The following is a 15,109-nucleotide window of genomic DNA, read 5'->3' as shown; positions in this document are numbered from 1 at the left end:
TTTAGGGATGTCAAAAATGAATCCGACCCAATGACCTAATCTGAGTCGACCAGAAAAAAATCAGGTTCGGATTGGATATTTTTGGGTTCGGGTTGGAGGGTTAGAGAGTTAAAAATTTTCGGATTGGATTGGGTTAGGTTCGGATTGACCCAGGTTGACTTAAATATAGAATTTTGTGAATTTTTTGGAGGTTAAATCAAATTTTATTTTAAAATTTTAGATATTTTTATATATACTAATATCATGTTTATATGATAATGATAGAGTATTGACATAAAAGTAAAGAATTATAGGAAAAATAACTCCAAAAAATCGTTTTGAATCGAATTTTCGAATTATATGAGTCGGATTCGGATTGATCGGGTTGGTCGGGTTCAGGTTCGGATTTAGGTGTTTTGGGTTGAACTCGGGTTCGGATTGGATTCGGGTCGAGTTAAAAAAAAACTCAATCTGACCCAACCCAGTCTGACCCATCCAAATTGACACCCCTATTTATGTTCATCTCAAATTTACTATTCCTTTGTATAAATAATTCCTAGGAAGATCAATTAGGAAGCAATAATTACTAAGTCGATAGAGTTAAATAATAAATTAAGATTGTCATTGGATTAGCAAATCAGTACAGTACGTATGAAAATTGTTGAATTAGATCGTATGCCCACAAACCCGAGTGAACAAGAAGAGCAACTCCAAAGGTTCCAAGAAACAGAGAGTCAATCCTTATAAAACCTCCAGCTTCAATAACTTCAATTGTACCTGATCTGATCCTATCTGAAAGTTTAGGTGACGAATACTAGAGATGTGACGTTCCTGTTGATCGTGCGTGGACCTCCAATGATACTAGCCTACAAGCACAAAAGCGTCAGTGCCGAGCCAAGGAGTGGGTTCCCCGACGATGACCCTCCGACGCTCAAGTCAGATCTCCGACGAAGATAACAAGCAAGCAAAGAAACGAAAGTGGCAACGTAACTGTAACTACAGTAGAATGTACATACCTCCGTCGAAACTTGGGATCCTATATATAGAGCTCTCAGAGGGTGCACGTGCACGCTCCTCGAGATGCGCACGCATCTCAAAGCTCTCCCTGATAGGGCGTGTCAAAAAAGTGTATCTGACACCATACATCAACAGCCCGAGCATATCCTGACAAGACAGTGAAGCTTTCGTCGTACGATTCTCTGCCTGATCATGCCGTCGGCCATGCTATCTGTCTGCGACACGGGTCTCGAGGAGGTTACCAGTTGATCATGCCTCTGTCTGCTAGTGGGTTGAGCGGGTGGGCCGCTCAGCTAATTCTGTTGTCTGGGTCGAGCAGGATGACCGTTCGGCTACTTCGATTGTCCGGGTTTACTGGGTCGGATTCACGCTTTGATGGTTGTGATCTGATATGTGGCCAATCCGGATGTCCGTCCGACATATGCCCAACTGCTTAGCAAATGACTTGTCGGTCCGCGCATGCTTTGGTAATAATTTTGAGCACCGGAAGCTCGATGCGAGACCGAGCTATAATAACGTCGGACCGGCCATTCCCTAGTCCGATCGGCAAATGGGGTCGTCCGGCCGGACGCTAGCCTGGGGGCATTGACCGCGCCTTGACTTTGACCTTCCACGTGACGCTGACCTCCTGTGGGTCGAGACCCTACCTTACCACCGGATCAGTACCATTATAGAAAACATTCTGATATCGATGCGAATCAATCTCAAAGACTATTGATGCCACTAAATCAAAGGAGTCAGGCTGCACAAAAATAAGAAGAAAAAGTGATTCCTGAGAAATGAAATAAATACCTTGGACTTTTTGGCATAAGTAGTTGCCTTTGCACCTGTGTACATACATAAACGGACACAAAATTGGGAAATAAAACAAAAGACACCCACCTGCAGGTATTTGCTGACAGCAAATAAATAAGGGAAGGTAGCTTGAGCAGAAACAGGCACTGATGCATTATAGAACTCCTGCATGACTGGAAGACAGAATCTTAATCAAGAGAGTGTACAATCAGGGAGAAATAGCAAGAAAACACAATATAGCAGCTTCTTAAGAAGAAACACCCACATAACAGGATGATAAACGCCATTAAGTAGATTAGAATCATGCCCCTTCAAGATATAGGACATGAGCAAAGTGTTGAAAACACCGCTAATCTAACAGGACAATCTCAGATAAAGGAGAATCATATTTCAGAAGTAAAATTAGCCCAATTTTTCTCCATATAGCATAATCAGAAAATGTTCATAAGTTACATAGATTATAAAAGTTATGCAATTTTTTAATCTGCTTGGTAATTTTTCCTTCACAGTTCATGTACTACATCCAAATTACCTTGAGAGTGATGAAACATCAAGACTCAATCAAATTTATCAAAAAAAAAAAAATGGCACAATGAAACCCTTAGTTATATTACAAAGAAAATAGAAACTTTATTTCCCGTAATAAAATAAAGCTGTGAGAAAAATACTCAAAGAACTTTTCAAGGGCCTTCTCAGCTCTATTATTTCCATACGGCATCCCAAAGGAGAATCATCAGCTCTATTTAAAGAAGACGATCATATGTTTATGAATCAATTGGACATAGTGATAAATCCAATTAAGAAGTCAACTTATCATCATCATCATCACACCGTGTTCAGCTCAACTATTTTGCGTCAATGGATTTTACCTTTCCATTGAGCTCTATGCAATGTTTAGTAGTAATATTCAAATAAATACATCATTATTTATTACATTAATTAAAGTTTTCATTCTTCCCCCACCCCTTCTACCTTTCAATCTAGTTGATTTAATTGTTTGTCTTTGAATATGTCATTTCAGCTTAGTTTCTTACATCTTATCATCTATTATAGCTACACCTAATCGACACCGGAAACTAATATTTTTTTTTATCCTTTCTAGTAACAGCATACATAAGATCTATAATTGCTATCAGAAACTACATGTGATTAATTGAAGTCAAACCAAAACTAGGGCATTCTAGAAACACAAGATATATGATGACACAAATTTCTAATTCAACTTGTTAACTCCATCTGCACTATTATTTGTTTTGCTTATGTTACATATCAACTGGAATAAGGAGATTACCAAGTGTAAAAGAACCTTACTACCAACGGACGCCATAACAACTAAATTTAATAGTTATGCTGCTACAGCCTTAGTTAATGTGTATCTTGAACCACTTCAATTTAACTGGCATCTTAATATCAACAATTGAAAAAGTCTATTATGAATAAAATATAGAAACAGTAAGTAAGAACACACTTGCGTGTTTAGTGTGCACATGCGTGAAAAAAAGCAGAGTTCTTTTGTGCAAGGGAAAACAGGATTCAAAAGTGTAGCTGAGCACGGTAGCACATGCAAGGAATGTATAATATTGCAAATGGTACATGGATACTGTTGTGCAAAGAGAGGGCAATACCTCTCAACCTTTCTGAACCGCGAAAGAAGAGGAAGAGAGAAAAGAGATCGCGCGGAACAACAAGACAAAGACGCACAAAAAGAGAGCAAACACCAGGAAGGAGAAGAAGAAGAGAAAGAAAAGAGTTACCGTGGTTCGGCGACTTGCCTACTCCACAAAACGGCCGAAGCTTTATTAGAATTCTCTTCTACACAAGAGAATCACATCTAATGATTCTTGTGTTGTTTGATCTACAATGGGTTTACAATGATCCCTATAAATACTGCTAAACCCCCAGACCCGGTAAAAACGTAACAGAATTTGTTATGAAAAACATAACAAAATTCTATTATATAAAATCTTAACAGAATTTTATTACGAAAAATCTTAACAGATTTTTCTTCCTTCGCCTTCATCCAAATATGAGTCACTCGTCAACAATCTCCACCTTGGCGAATATTCACCCTTCAAGAATACGAATATCTGGACAAACTCCACGGAATCTCTGGTCTGGGCTTCCTTCCTCTAGCATCTAGAGATATGGATCAAGTTCAAGCAATGCTTAAACTTCTATGTGGTCATTGGCTTTATCAATATATCTGCAGCATTGTCTGCAGTGTGAACTTTCTCAAGTTGAATATCCCCTAAAACAATCAACTCTCTGATCTTGTGAGATCTCATATCAATGTGCTTGGTTCTCGCATGATACACCTGATTCTTCGCCAAATAAATAGTACTCTGACTATCGTATAACAACTTGCCTCCACTTTGATGAACACCCAGTTCTCTGACCAACCCTATAAGTTATAAAGCTTTCTTTGCTACTTTAGCTATTGCCATGTACTCCGACTCTGTAGTAGACAATGCAATAATAGATTGTATCATAGATTTCTAACAAATAGGTCATTCTGCCACAGTGAACATGTATATTGTAGAAGACCTCCTATTATCTAAATATTCTATATAGTCCACATCTACATACCCAGCAACTGAAGATTTTTCCGGTTGTCTACTGAACATGAATGATGTTATAATCAGTTGTATTTCTCAAGTATATGAAAATTCAGTTCACTGCTTCTCAATGTGGTCAACTAGGATTTGAGAGAAACTTGCTTACCATACTAACTACTTACGCCAAATATGGTCTCATGCAAACCATGACATACATCAGACAATCAACTGTACTGGCATAAGGAACCTTTGACATCTCTTGGATCTCGTCATCCATCTTTAGACACTGTATACTGGAAAACTTGAAGTGATGCGCCAAAGGTGTACTCACCGACTCTGCATTCTTCATGTTGAACCTATCTAGTACTTTCTCCATATAGCTACGTTAAGACAACTTTAATCTCCCTGCATCTCTATTCCTGTAAATCTCCATCCCAAGAATCTTCTTGGCCTCTCCCAAATCTTTCATGTCAAATTCCTTGCTTAGTAGTTTCTTCAATTTGTCAACCTCTCTCATCTTCTTCGCAACAACGAGCATGTCATCTACGTATAGTAGTAAGAAAATCAATGATTCATCTTTCAGGCCCTTCACATATACGCAGCAATCATACTCGCATCTCCTATATCCGTTTTGAATCATGTATGAATCAAAACGTTTGTACTATTGCCTAGGAGATTGTTTCAATCCATGGAGCGATTTCTTCAACTTACAAACCAACCGCTCTTGTCGGACCTGACTAAATCCCTCAGGTTGTGACATAAAAATCTGCTCCTCCAAATTTCCATGAAGAAATGCCGTCTTCACATCCATTTGCTCCAAATACAAATCGTGATGTGCCACCAAAGCCAATACCGCTCTAATTGACGTATGTCTTACCATTGGAGAGAAAATTTCTTCATAGTCGATCCCCTTTTTTTGTGAATACCCTTTTGCTACCAACCGAGCCTTAAACTTCACTTCTTCTCCCTCCGACATTGCTTCTTTCTTCTTGAATATCCACTTGCACCCTATAGCTTTCTCTCCTTCGGAAGTTCCACTAGATCCCACGTTTGGTTTTTATGCAACGACTCCATCTCCTCTGCCATAGCACCCGTCCACCTGTCTTTCTCAGAGCTATGTATTGCCTCCTGAAAAGATGTAGGGTCTCCGCTACTAGTGGTAAGTGCATAAGATACCAAGTCTTCGAATCCGTATCTAGTGGGTGGTTTTACGACTCGTCTCGTTCTACCACTAGCTATAGTGCGATGCTCCATGTGCTCGAGCTAGAATCATCGGAGTCATGAGTCTCTAGCTCCACCTGCACAATATCTTTCTCTTGTTGCTTTGTGGTGTTTCCTTTCCTTCTTCCCGAGTACGTTGTAACATAGCTTTCTCGTCAAACACCACATCTCTGCTGATCACCACCTTGTTTGCCTTAGGATCCCAAAGCTTGAAGCCTTTAACTCCTTTCTCATAGCCCGAAAAATGCATTGCTTTGACTTTCAGATCCAAATTTGATCTTTCCTCACTAGATATGCGCATATAGGGGCATCCAAAACTCAAAGATGAGAGTATTCTACTTGATTCTCTGTCCATACTTCCTCCGATACTTTGCCTTCTAGTGCTGCCCTTCGTGATCTATTAATGAGATAACATGCCATGTTAATCGCCCACCTGAAATTCTTGTAAGCCCTCATTCAAACTGAGACATCTTGCCTTCTTAATGATTGTCCTGCTCAACCTTTCGCTACCCCATTCCTGAGGTGTCCTGCGAATCGAGAAGTGCCTCATAATTCCCGAAACTTTGAATCTGTCCGGTACTCATTATCCGACCTAAGGCATTTGATCTTCCTTCCGTCCGGTTCTCTACTTCATTTTCCACAATTTAAACTGCAAAAGTTTCGACTTGTGACGATAAAGTATACCCATACCTTCGTGAGAAATCATCAATAAAACTCACAAAATACAAGTGCCCTCCACGTGATGCTACACTGGCTGGTCCCCTGAGATCCGTATGTCGTAGTCCGTAATCCCTTCCGTCTTGTTTGGCCCTCTGCTCCGGTGCTGCTTCCCTTGATCCAAGTATCAGATCTGGCTCCGCTCACTTGCGTGATTTCGGCCAACCAAATAAGGTTCACCCGAACCCAATTTTAGCCTTCTCAAGTAACATTCCGCTCCGGCTTCTCGTCCCTCGGAAACGCCGCGTGCTTCCTTCTCGTCTGCCAGCGTACTTATCCGTAGCTCTTTCTCCCTCGGACGCACTGAGCCCGTCGGCTCTCTTCCATACCAACCTTCTCGCTGGCTGCGTCTCTTGCTCCCCGAGTAATCTTCCGCTCCGTCTTCTCATCCCTCGGAAAAATCGCACGCAATTCTCGTCCGTCGATATACTCTTCTGCAGCGCCTTGTCCCTCAGACACACCGAGCCCGTCAGCTCTCTCCCGTGCCATCTTTCTCACTAGCTGCGTCTTCCGTTCGACTTCCTGTGCTCCTAAGTTCGTTCACACTCAGACACAGGATTAAAACACCACAGGACCTAACTTAACTGGTTTGATCACATCAAAACAACCTGGGGTTCCAACAAATCTCACTTGATATGACCCTTTATCCCATACTTATAACACGTGATCTCCCTCTTCCAAGATTTAGACTGTGTTTTATTGTTACCCAACCCATACTGAGACTTGCTTCTTCCACCTTCTCGGTTACCTCTCACCATGAGACCTTCACCTTGAGAAACATTATCACTTGCTTTTTTTCCCTGATGAAATCTCAATAGAGTACTTGTGACCTCCAACTTGAGAGTTTCCTTCCCCCATATAAGAGTTGTAACTAAATTCTCATACATAGGAGATGATGGTAGAGAGTTTAGCAACATCAAGTCTTATCTTCTTCTTCAATCTTTACATCAACCCATTTCAGATCATTAATGATATAACTGAATACGTTGATGTCTTGGCTCAGATCGGTTCACTTTGTCATCTTCAGCCCGAATAATTTTGCTTAAGATACACTTGTTTGTCAATGATTTTGACATGTACCGGCTTTCCAAATTTTGCCAAACTGTCACCGGTGACTCCTCGTCCACGACATGGTACATCACGCCATCCGTAAGACAAAGCCTGATTGTTGCTACTGCCTTCATCTGAAGTTCTTCCCAATCTGATTTCTCCATGCTTTCCGGTTTTCTTTCTCCTAGCGCCTTCACCATGCCTTGTTGCACCAACAAGTCCTTGACCCTTCTCTGCCATAATCCAAAGTTTCCGGTTCCGTCAAACTTCACCATATCAAACTTCGCAGAAGTCATCCCCGACATGTTGAAGAAATCTGCCAAAAACCTGGAGCTCTAATACCAATTGTTGTGCAAAGAGAGGGCAATACCTCTCAACCTTTCTGAACCGCGGAAGAAGAGGAAGAGAGAAAAGAGATCGCGCGGAACAACAAGACAAAGACGCACAAAAAGAGAGCAAACACCAGGAAGGAGAAGAAGAAGAGAAAGAAAAGAGTTACCGTGGTTCGGCGACTTGCCTACTCCACAAAACGGCCGAAGCTTTATTAGAATTCTCTTCTACACAAGAGAATCACATCTAATGATTCTTGTGTTGTTTGATCTACAATGGGTTTACAATGATCCCTATAAATACTGCTAAACCCCCAGACCCGGTAAAAACGTAACAGAATTTGTTATGAAAAACATAACAAAATTCTGTTATATAAAATCTTAACAGAATTTTATTACGAAAAATCTTAACAGATTTTTCTTCCTTGACATCCCTTCATCCAAATATGAGCCACTCGTCAACAGATACTCACCTGCACAGTTAGATTCTGCACCAACATGTGATGATTAAACGGAAGATGAAGCCTGGCATGTATAGTGATCACATTCAAAGATGATTTACCTGCACATTTCTAGATCAACGCATCCAGTTATATAAGACAACATCGAAAATAAGGGAAGTATGGTGTCAGAAGCTTTAAAAATTGCACAGTATGTGAAATTTGCTCTAGAAAGATATTACTTCACATAAAGACTGTACATTGATTGAAAAACACAATTTCTATGCCGAAAGGCATTACATGAAACAGTTGCTAATGACCTAATGTAAAAGTATGCAAGCATCGTTATAAATAGCATCAATGTTTTACACCGAACAAAAAGGTTGATCTGAACCTTTTTCATATACTTTAATGAACAAACAAAAGTAGATAACAGCAGATAACACCAAAACAAGTAAAATATTGCAGGAAAAAACAAGTTTTCTTTTTTTGTATACAACAACAACAACAACCAAGCCTTTTCCCACTAGGTGGGGTCGGCTGTATGAATCCTTTTACGCCATTGAGCTCTATCTCCTATTATATCATCATCTATATTTAAATAAATTTTATCTAGTTTTATTGTTGCTAATCAAGTCTTTTTTGGTCTTCCTCTTCCTCGTTTTATATGCATGTTTATCATAGTTTCACATCGCCTAACTGGAGCATTTATTGGTCGTCTAAGTACATGTTCATACTATCTTAAACGTGTCTCTCTGTTTTTCCTCAATAGATGCAACTCCTACTTTCTCTTTAATGCTCTCATTTCTTATTTTGTCCATCCTCGTATGTCCACACATCCACCTTAACATCCTCATCTCTGCAACTCTCATCTTCTGCTCATGTGCTCGAGTCATAGCCCAACATTCAGCTCCATATAACATAGCAGGTCTAACTGCGGTTTTATAGAACTTACCTTTAAGTTTAAGAGGTACTTTACGGTCACATAAAACACTCGACGCTCCCCTCCATTTCACCCATCCTGCTTGTATTCTATGTAAGACATCTCTCTCAATCCCTCCATCATTTTGTAAAAATGATCCTAAATATTTAAAACTCTTAGTTCTAGATAACTTCTCATCTCCTATCTTAACAATTGTCTTATTACATCTAATATTGCTAAACTTAAATTTTATATATTCCAGTTTTACTCTACTAAGCCTAAAATCTTTCACTTCTAGTGTTTCTCGCCAAATTCTAATTTAGCATTTACTCTTTCATGTGTCTCATTTACCAAAATAATACCATCTACAAACAACATACACGATACTATGTCTTAAATGTGTCTGCTGAATTCGTCCATGATTAATGTAAAAGGATAGGGACTTAGAACCGATCATGTAACCCTATCTTTATTGGAAATGCTTCAGTTACTCCACCTGAAGTCTTTACTCTGGTCGTTACATCCTCATACATATCCTTAATTAGTTCAATATATGTTACGCTAACACCTCTCTTTTCTAAAATTCTCCATATAATTTCTCTTGGGACTCTATCATATGCCTTTTCTAAGTCAATGAATACCATGTGTAGATCTTGTTTTTGCTCCCGATATTTTTCAATTAATTGTCTAAGAAGATGTATAGCTTCTATTGTCGACCTTCCAGGCATGAACCCAAATTGATTTTCTGTCACTATGGTCTCCTACAACTTCATCCTTTAACAAACTATCTACAATAATACCCACTCCATTTCTTGTTTTACTTTTTCCCGTGTACCATAACTTAAAACCCGAGTTCTCTATCATCTTTGCCTTCTCACCTGTCCATTTTGTCTCTTGTACACATAAAATATTAATTTTTCTCCTAATCATCATATGTACTACCTCCATTGATTTACCAGTGAGAGTTCCTATGTTCCATGTTCCAAATCTTAGATTATTAGTTTTCCTATCATATTTGTTCTTATCTAACCTATGGTGTGAGAACTCTTGCCTATTTAACACTACACCCAAGTTCTCATGGAGATGTAGCGGTCCTTGCTGAGACGTTACAGTCGGACCATGTAACGCGAACTCTTGCATATTTATCACTACACCCGAGTTCTGGAGATGTAGCGGTCCTTGCCGAGACGTTACAGTCGGACCCTGCAACGTGTTCCTTCCGGGGAACAACCTAGCATTAGCACAATAGTTTAATGGATTCATTCATGAAATATTTGCCATAGTTTGACGCTGGCTGGCAACCTAACGCAACCCTCCTCCTTTATCCGGGCTTGGGACCGGCCATGACCGGTCATCATGGGCGGAGTTCCCTAAATCATGGGCGGAGTTCTTTTTTTGTATAACACTTTAATTTAGATCTAGCAAACTTCCCTAAATAGATAATATAAATAGAAAAAGAAAGGATGAAACTAGATATAGCATTCATGTCTTAAAATTCAGTGCAAAAATCATCCTTCCTCCTTGCAAAATTCATTTAATAGAGATGATCACTATCAATGAGCCATGTCAGTCCCAATAATTTGAGGTTGGCTACATGACACAAGGCTATATGTTAATAATATTCAAATCTTTTAGATTATTTTTTATTATGTTAACTAGAGTTTTCTTTGATCTCTCCTAACAGACTCAACTTTATTGATTCATCTTATCTATCCATAATTTTACTAGCATATTTTTGAACATTTCCATACCATCTTAACCAATTTTCTCACATTTAATCATTTTCTAGAGCTACACCTAATTGCTCCAGGATAATAGTATTATAGAGTGTTTCTAGTTATAATTGCAGTTATTCTCATTTGAAGAAATAAATGTAAACATTGTAATGGTCTGAAATCTGAATACTCATTTAACAAAATATACAGGCAAGTGGCAACAACAATGAAATTACTAAGACATTATCTTTGATGTTTGATGGATATGCCATACAGTGAGAGAGTAGAAAATGTTATAATATAGGAAAATTGCCAATATAGAAGATCCAGGTAAATATATTTAATAATACAAATGAGCAGGTCACAACAATTCAATCAAACAGATGATCAAAACAATACAGGGAAGATACATCATCAACTTAAGTGAGGAGGAGACAGTCCTAAGACTACTTTGCAAGATTGTCAACTCTATATAAGAACACACAACACCACAAATTAATACTAAATAATCAAGGACAAGAAATTTAAGAATGAAAAGTTATTTAATAGTGTTGAAATTTTAAAAGCTACAGGCATTCACCCTCATTATGAAAGCCAACCAAAAGTTCAGTTTCTTCCCCTACAGGTACTTGCTTGGTGAAACAGTGCAGAAGTTATGATGCATCCAATAACAAAAACTATATGATTACTTATGAAATAATTGATTTTCTCATTGTATACTTGCATTTACCAACATTTTTTGGGAACACGCAAGCAGTATCCACCCCAGTGGCCGAACCTAGAGGAACATCACTAAAAACTTGGGTATCATCACCAACTATGCCAAGGTCACTTGCTTAAATAACTCCAGCTGCAGTTACATCCTCATGTGACTGACATTCAACTGCCAAAATAAATAAGAAAGCAATCGTCCATTCTAAAGAAATTCCAAGAGTAAAAATGAGGAATTGCCACATGTTTATGTCCTAAGATCACTAAAAAGAAATTAATAATTTAAAGGATAATTTCCACTCAAGGGGATAAAGTTTACTACTTATTTAGTCCAAATACAATTGTTTTCCTAACATTAGCAAGATTTTCTACCAAACGTTAGAAAATCAGAACCTACAATGAGTTTCACATTATTTCATTTTAAGAAATCAATGCCAATAAAACTCATTTCATGGAGGAAAGTCAAGAAAGGAGGAAGGGACTGCTTGATCAGTCCTTAGTGTCTTTTGCAAAACCATCATAGGTTTTTGGTAAAATAGAAAATTCAAAACTTGTTCAAACCATCCTTCCACTTGTAGGAAAACCAATGCTAAATTGGGTAAAAAAAGTTAGATATCCGGAGCAGATTATGAATTTACTGGAAGAACTTTCTGCTTGTACTAGAAGCAAAGCAAAGAAGAAATCCCATACTCCACTTAACTCAGATGAAAAAAAAAATAGTGTTGCACCTTTTTTCATGGTTGATTTACTATTGTATTTCAATTACTAGCGTTAGATTCCGCAGTTTTACTCACTGTAATATTCGTTGCAACCATTTTCCCCTCCCAACTCAGATAACCGTTTGCATACCAAAACCAAGAAAAGGGATAAAATGAAAATCTCGTACTTGGCAAGATCAAAATCTTAGCGAGCAGAAACAAACTAAAGTAAAAAGATGGAAAGGAGGGAAAAGGAACACATCAAACAAACAAACTGCATCCGTAATTAACACTCGGAGTTTCGAAACTCCATCCATGCATTTGAGCGACTACTTCAAGCAAATAAGAACGCATAATGATCCAGGGAAAATCATACGAGTAGGTAGATCGGGTATCGTGAAGTATACCTTGAAGGATGGCCGTTGTGAGGAGGAAAAGCGCCAGTAAGATGGTGAAAACCTTAATCGCCATGGAAGCAGAACGTCAGAGTACTCGCATGGACGGGATGAGACAGACCGCCGACGACTAACGCTCTATTTGGGAGGGGGTAAATAAGGGGAAGGGGACAATTGAGATGGGGAAGAGGGGAAGGCGTCGATGCCTAGCGATGGGTAGAGGAGAAGGCATCGGCCGCCGGCGGCTTACGATGGGGAAGAGGGGGAGGCGGTGGCCGCGGGCGGCTTGCGATGGGGAAGACGGGAAGGCGTACACTCGGCGTCGGTCGGCGGCGGGTGAGGAGAGCACAGTGAAATGAATTTAAGAAGTTTATGTTTTTAATTGAAACCTTCGTTTATAGATATTTTAAATAGATTTTTTAAACTCTATTTAAATTATCCTATTAAAAATATATACATTTATATTAAATTTTTAATATTATAGATAAATTATATTTATTTATTCTATATTTTTCATCCTATTAATATTATTAATTTAATTTTATTTTTAAAAAATAAAAGTAAATTTATAATTTTATATATTTAATCAACTTTCCTTCTCTTCCAAATAAAAGAAATATAAATATTTTTCTTCTCTTTCTATTAATGAATCGTGCCTTAGGAGCATAGTGTTGATTAGGCTTGCTCGCTCAGGATGCTATGATTTACCTTCCTCGTGATGGCCTTGGATCGGGTGCGGCGGGGGCGCTGGGGGTGAGCGATTTCGCCTTTTACCACATGGTGTTGATTAGGCTCTCCCTTAATATCAGATCTAAGAATGTTAATTGTTAAGATGACCTCCATACTTTTTTTTTTAAGTTATATAATAACTTTGAGATCAACATATTAAAAATTCTAAAGAACATTTAATAATGTACTATTTAAATTCACTTTTAACTATTTTTAGTTTTTCGATTATTTTTTTCTTAGAAATATTATTTCCTCTCATTCTCTAATCTAAATGTGATTATTTGATGTAAGTTTGGCAGAGTAATTTTTCGAAAGATATTAGCTGGTGTCAGAGTTAAACTGATCTTACATGATTATGCACCGAGAAGACAACAACATGTTGACAATGTCAACAACGTTTATAAGTGTGATTTGGAGTCGTGGATTCGAGAGATGATGGATGAAAGGATGGGACGAATTAAAGGGTCGGGGTCATGGAACGACTTGATGAAAGGATGGCGATGTTGTTCGAAAACCAAACTAGACGAAATCCAATCCAACGCCATCACTAAGTGAACTCGGATTTGCAAACGGGTGATGGGAAGGAGGAGGATGTTTTTGAAGAGGAGGTTCCCCATAGACAATATGGAGCAATAGTAGAGGATAATCGTAGACGTTGGGAGATAGGTATGAGAATTGAAATTTCTGAGTTTAATGATAGCCTATAATCTGAGGAGTTCTAAAAGAAAACCTGAATTTTAAAAGGTACCTAAAGATAAGTGTGTACTATTGGTTACAACTAGATTGCGCGGGAGAGCAATTGTATGGTGACAACAACTGAAATTGATCCAGAATAGGTTAGGTGAGGCAAAATTTATCAACTGAGAGAAGATAAAGAAGCTCATGCGGGAAACCTTTTTGTCATATAATTTCTAGCGATTAATGTATCAAAGGTTACAGATTCCAAAGCAAAGCATCCAGTCAATGGATGAATATATTGTTGGTCCCGATAGGCCGATTAGTGGGGGGTGAATAGCGCTGCCATAAGAGTTAGAATCTTCTCTTGCTATTGAACTTAGTAAGAACACAACACAGGTTAATTAAATAAAAGCATAACATAAGATAAAAAGTAAGGGGCACGATTATTTACTTAGTTACAACCTAGGTAATTGTTAATCCAAGATGTTAAAATGCACACTAAGTAGTTCTTGCTTTGACAACAGTCAGAGGTGGAGACGTGGAGTAGCCTCTTACAGCAATTGAGTACACAAGCTTTTAAAACCGAATAAAGAAATGAGAAGTACAAGTGTTGTTATATCAGATTTCGAGGTCAGAGCTCTATTTATAGCTCACTGGTCGAAACTAGTTGTTGGCTGACGTGGCAACTCCTGGGCATCTGGACTTAGTCATATCAATCCACTCTGCAACGATTTCTTTCCAATGGGTCTTCACTTCCGGACGCCTGGACCCGGTCCTGGCTCCTGGAGTCGGATGGCGTGGACTCCGTTCTAATCCACTTCGACAATGGCTCGCTTATGTGGCCTGAAGGAATCCGGGCACCTCAATACAGTCAACTCAGCGGTTGACTTTGTCTGATCGCTTAAGTAATGTTCCGACCGTTCAGAGTTAAATTCACCCTAACACAACTATGGTTTTCTCCTAGAGCAGTCATCCTCCTTAGCTTCTCGTCCCTCGGGAGCGCTACACGCGTCCTTCTCGTCCGTCGATGTACTCTTTTGCAGCTCCATGTCCCTCGGATGCACCAAACCCGTAAACTCGCTTCCGGTGTCATCCTTCTCGTTCGTTGTATCTTCCGCTTGACTTTTTATGCTCATAAGTTCCTTTACACATAGACAT

General features: G+C 38.9%; 1 protein-coding gene across 5 annotated transcripts; it reads right to left on the bottom strand.

Annotated features, from left to right (window-relative positions):
* Positions 1 to 591: 591 nt before the first annotated feature.
* LOC122008153 (translocon-associated protein subunit alpha-like) lies at positions 592 to 12,904 on the bottom strand. Of its 5 annotated transcripts, none has more exons than XR_006119221.1 (5): positions 12,557 to 12,904; positions 11,471 to 11,623; positions 1,879 to 1,964; positions 996 to 1,738; positions 592 to 845 (listed from the first exon to the last, which is right to left on the bottom strand). XR_006119221.1 is itself a non-coding variant. In XM_042563766.1 (3 exons), exons 1-3 carry the CDS (start codon positions 12,618 to 12,620, stop codon positions 1,640 to 1,642), a joined length of 249 nt encoding a protein of 82 aa, XP_042419700.1. In that variant the 5' UTR covers positions 12,621 to 12,904; the 3' UTR covers positions 592 to 1,639. The 5 variants fall into 5 exon arrangements, 1 of the variants encoding a protein (XP_042419700.1); XR_006119219.1 differs by having other exon boundaries at positions 11,475 to 11,623; XR_006119220.1 differs by lacking the exons at positions 11,471 to 11,623; positions 12,557 to 12,904 and adding an exon at positions 8,137 to 8,450.
* Between the last annotated feature and the right edge of the window lie 2,205 nt (positions 12,905 to 15,109).

Source organism: Zingiber officinale, chromosome 8A (genome assembly GCF_018446385.1).
Source record: "Zingiber officinale cultivar Zhangliang chromosome 8A, Zo_v1.1, whole genome shotgun sequence".
Taxonomy (NCBI): domain Eukaryota; kingdom Viridiplantae; phylum Streptophyta; class Magnoliopsida; order Zingiberales; family Zingiberaceae; genus Zingiber; species Zingiber officinale.
Note: the sequence above shows the minus strand (reverse complement) of the source record. Positions and strands in the feature narration are given on the sequence as shown.

Coding starts and splice junctions, on each gene's coding strand:
- LOC122008153 (XM_042563766.1), bottom strand. CDS start 12,620: ATGGCGATTAAGGTTTTCACCATCTTACTGGCGCTTTTCCTCCTCACA. Junction 1,965..12,556: donor CACAACGGCCATCCTTCAAG/GTATACTTCACG, acceptor TCTGTCTTCCAG/TCATGCAGGAGTTCTATAAT. Junction 1,739..1,878: donor CTGTCAGCAAATACCTGCAG/GTGGGTGTCTTT, acceptor ATTTTTGTGCAG/CCTGACTCCTTTGATTTAGT.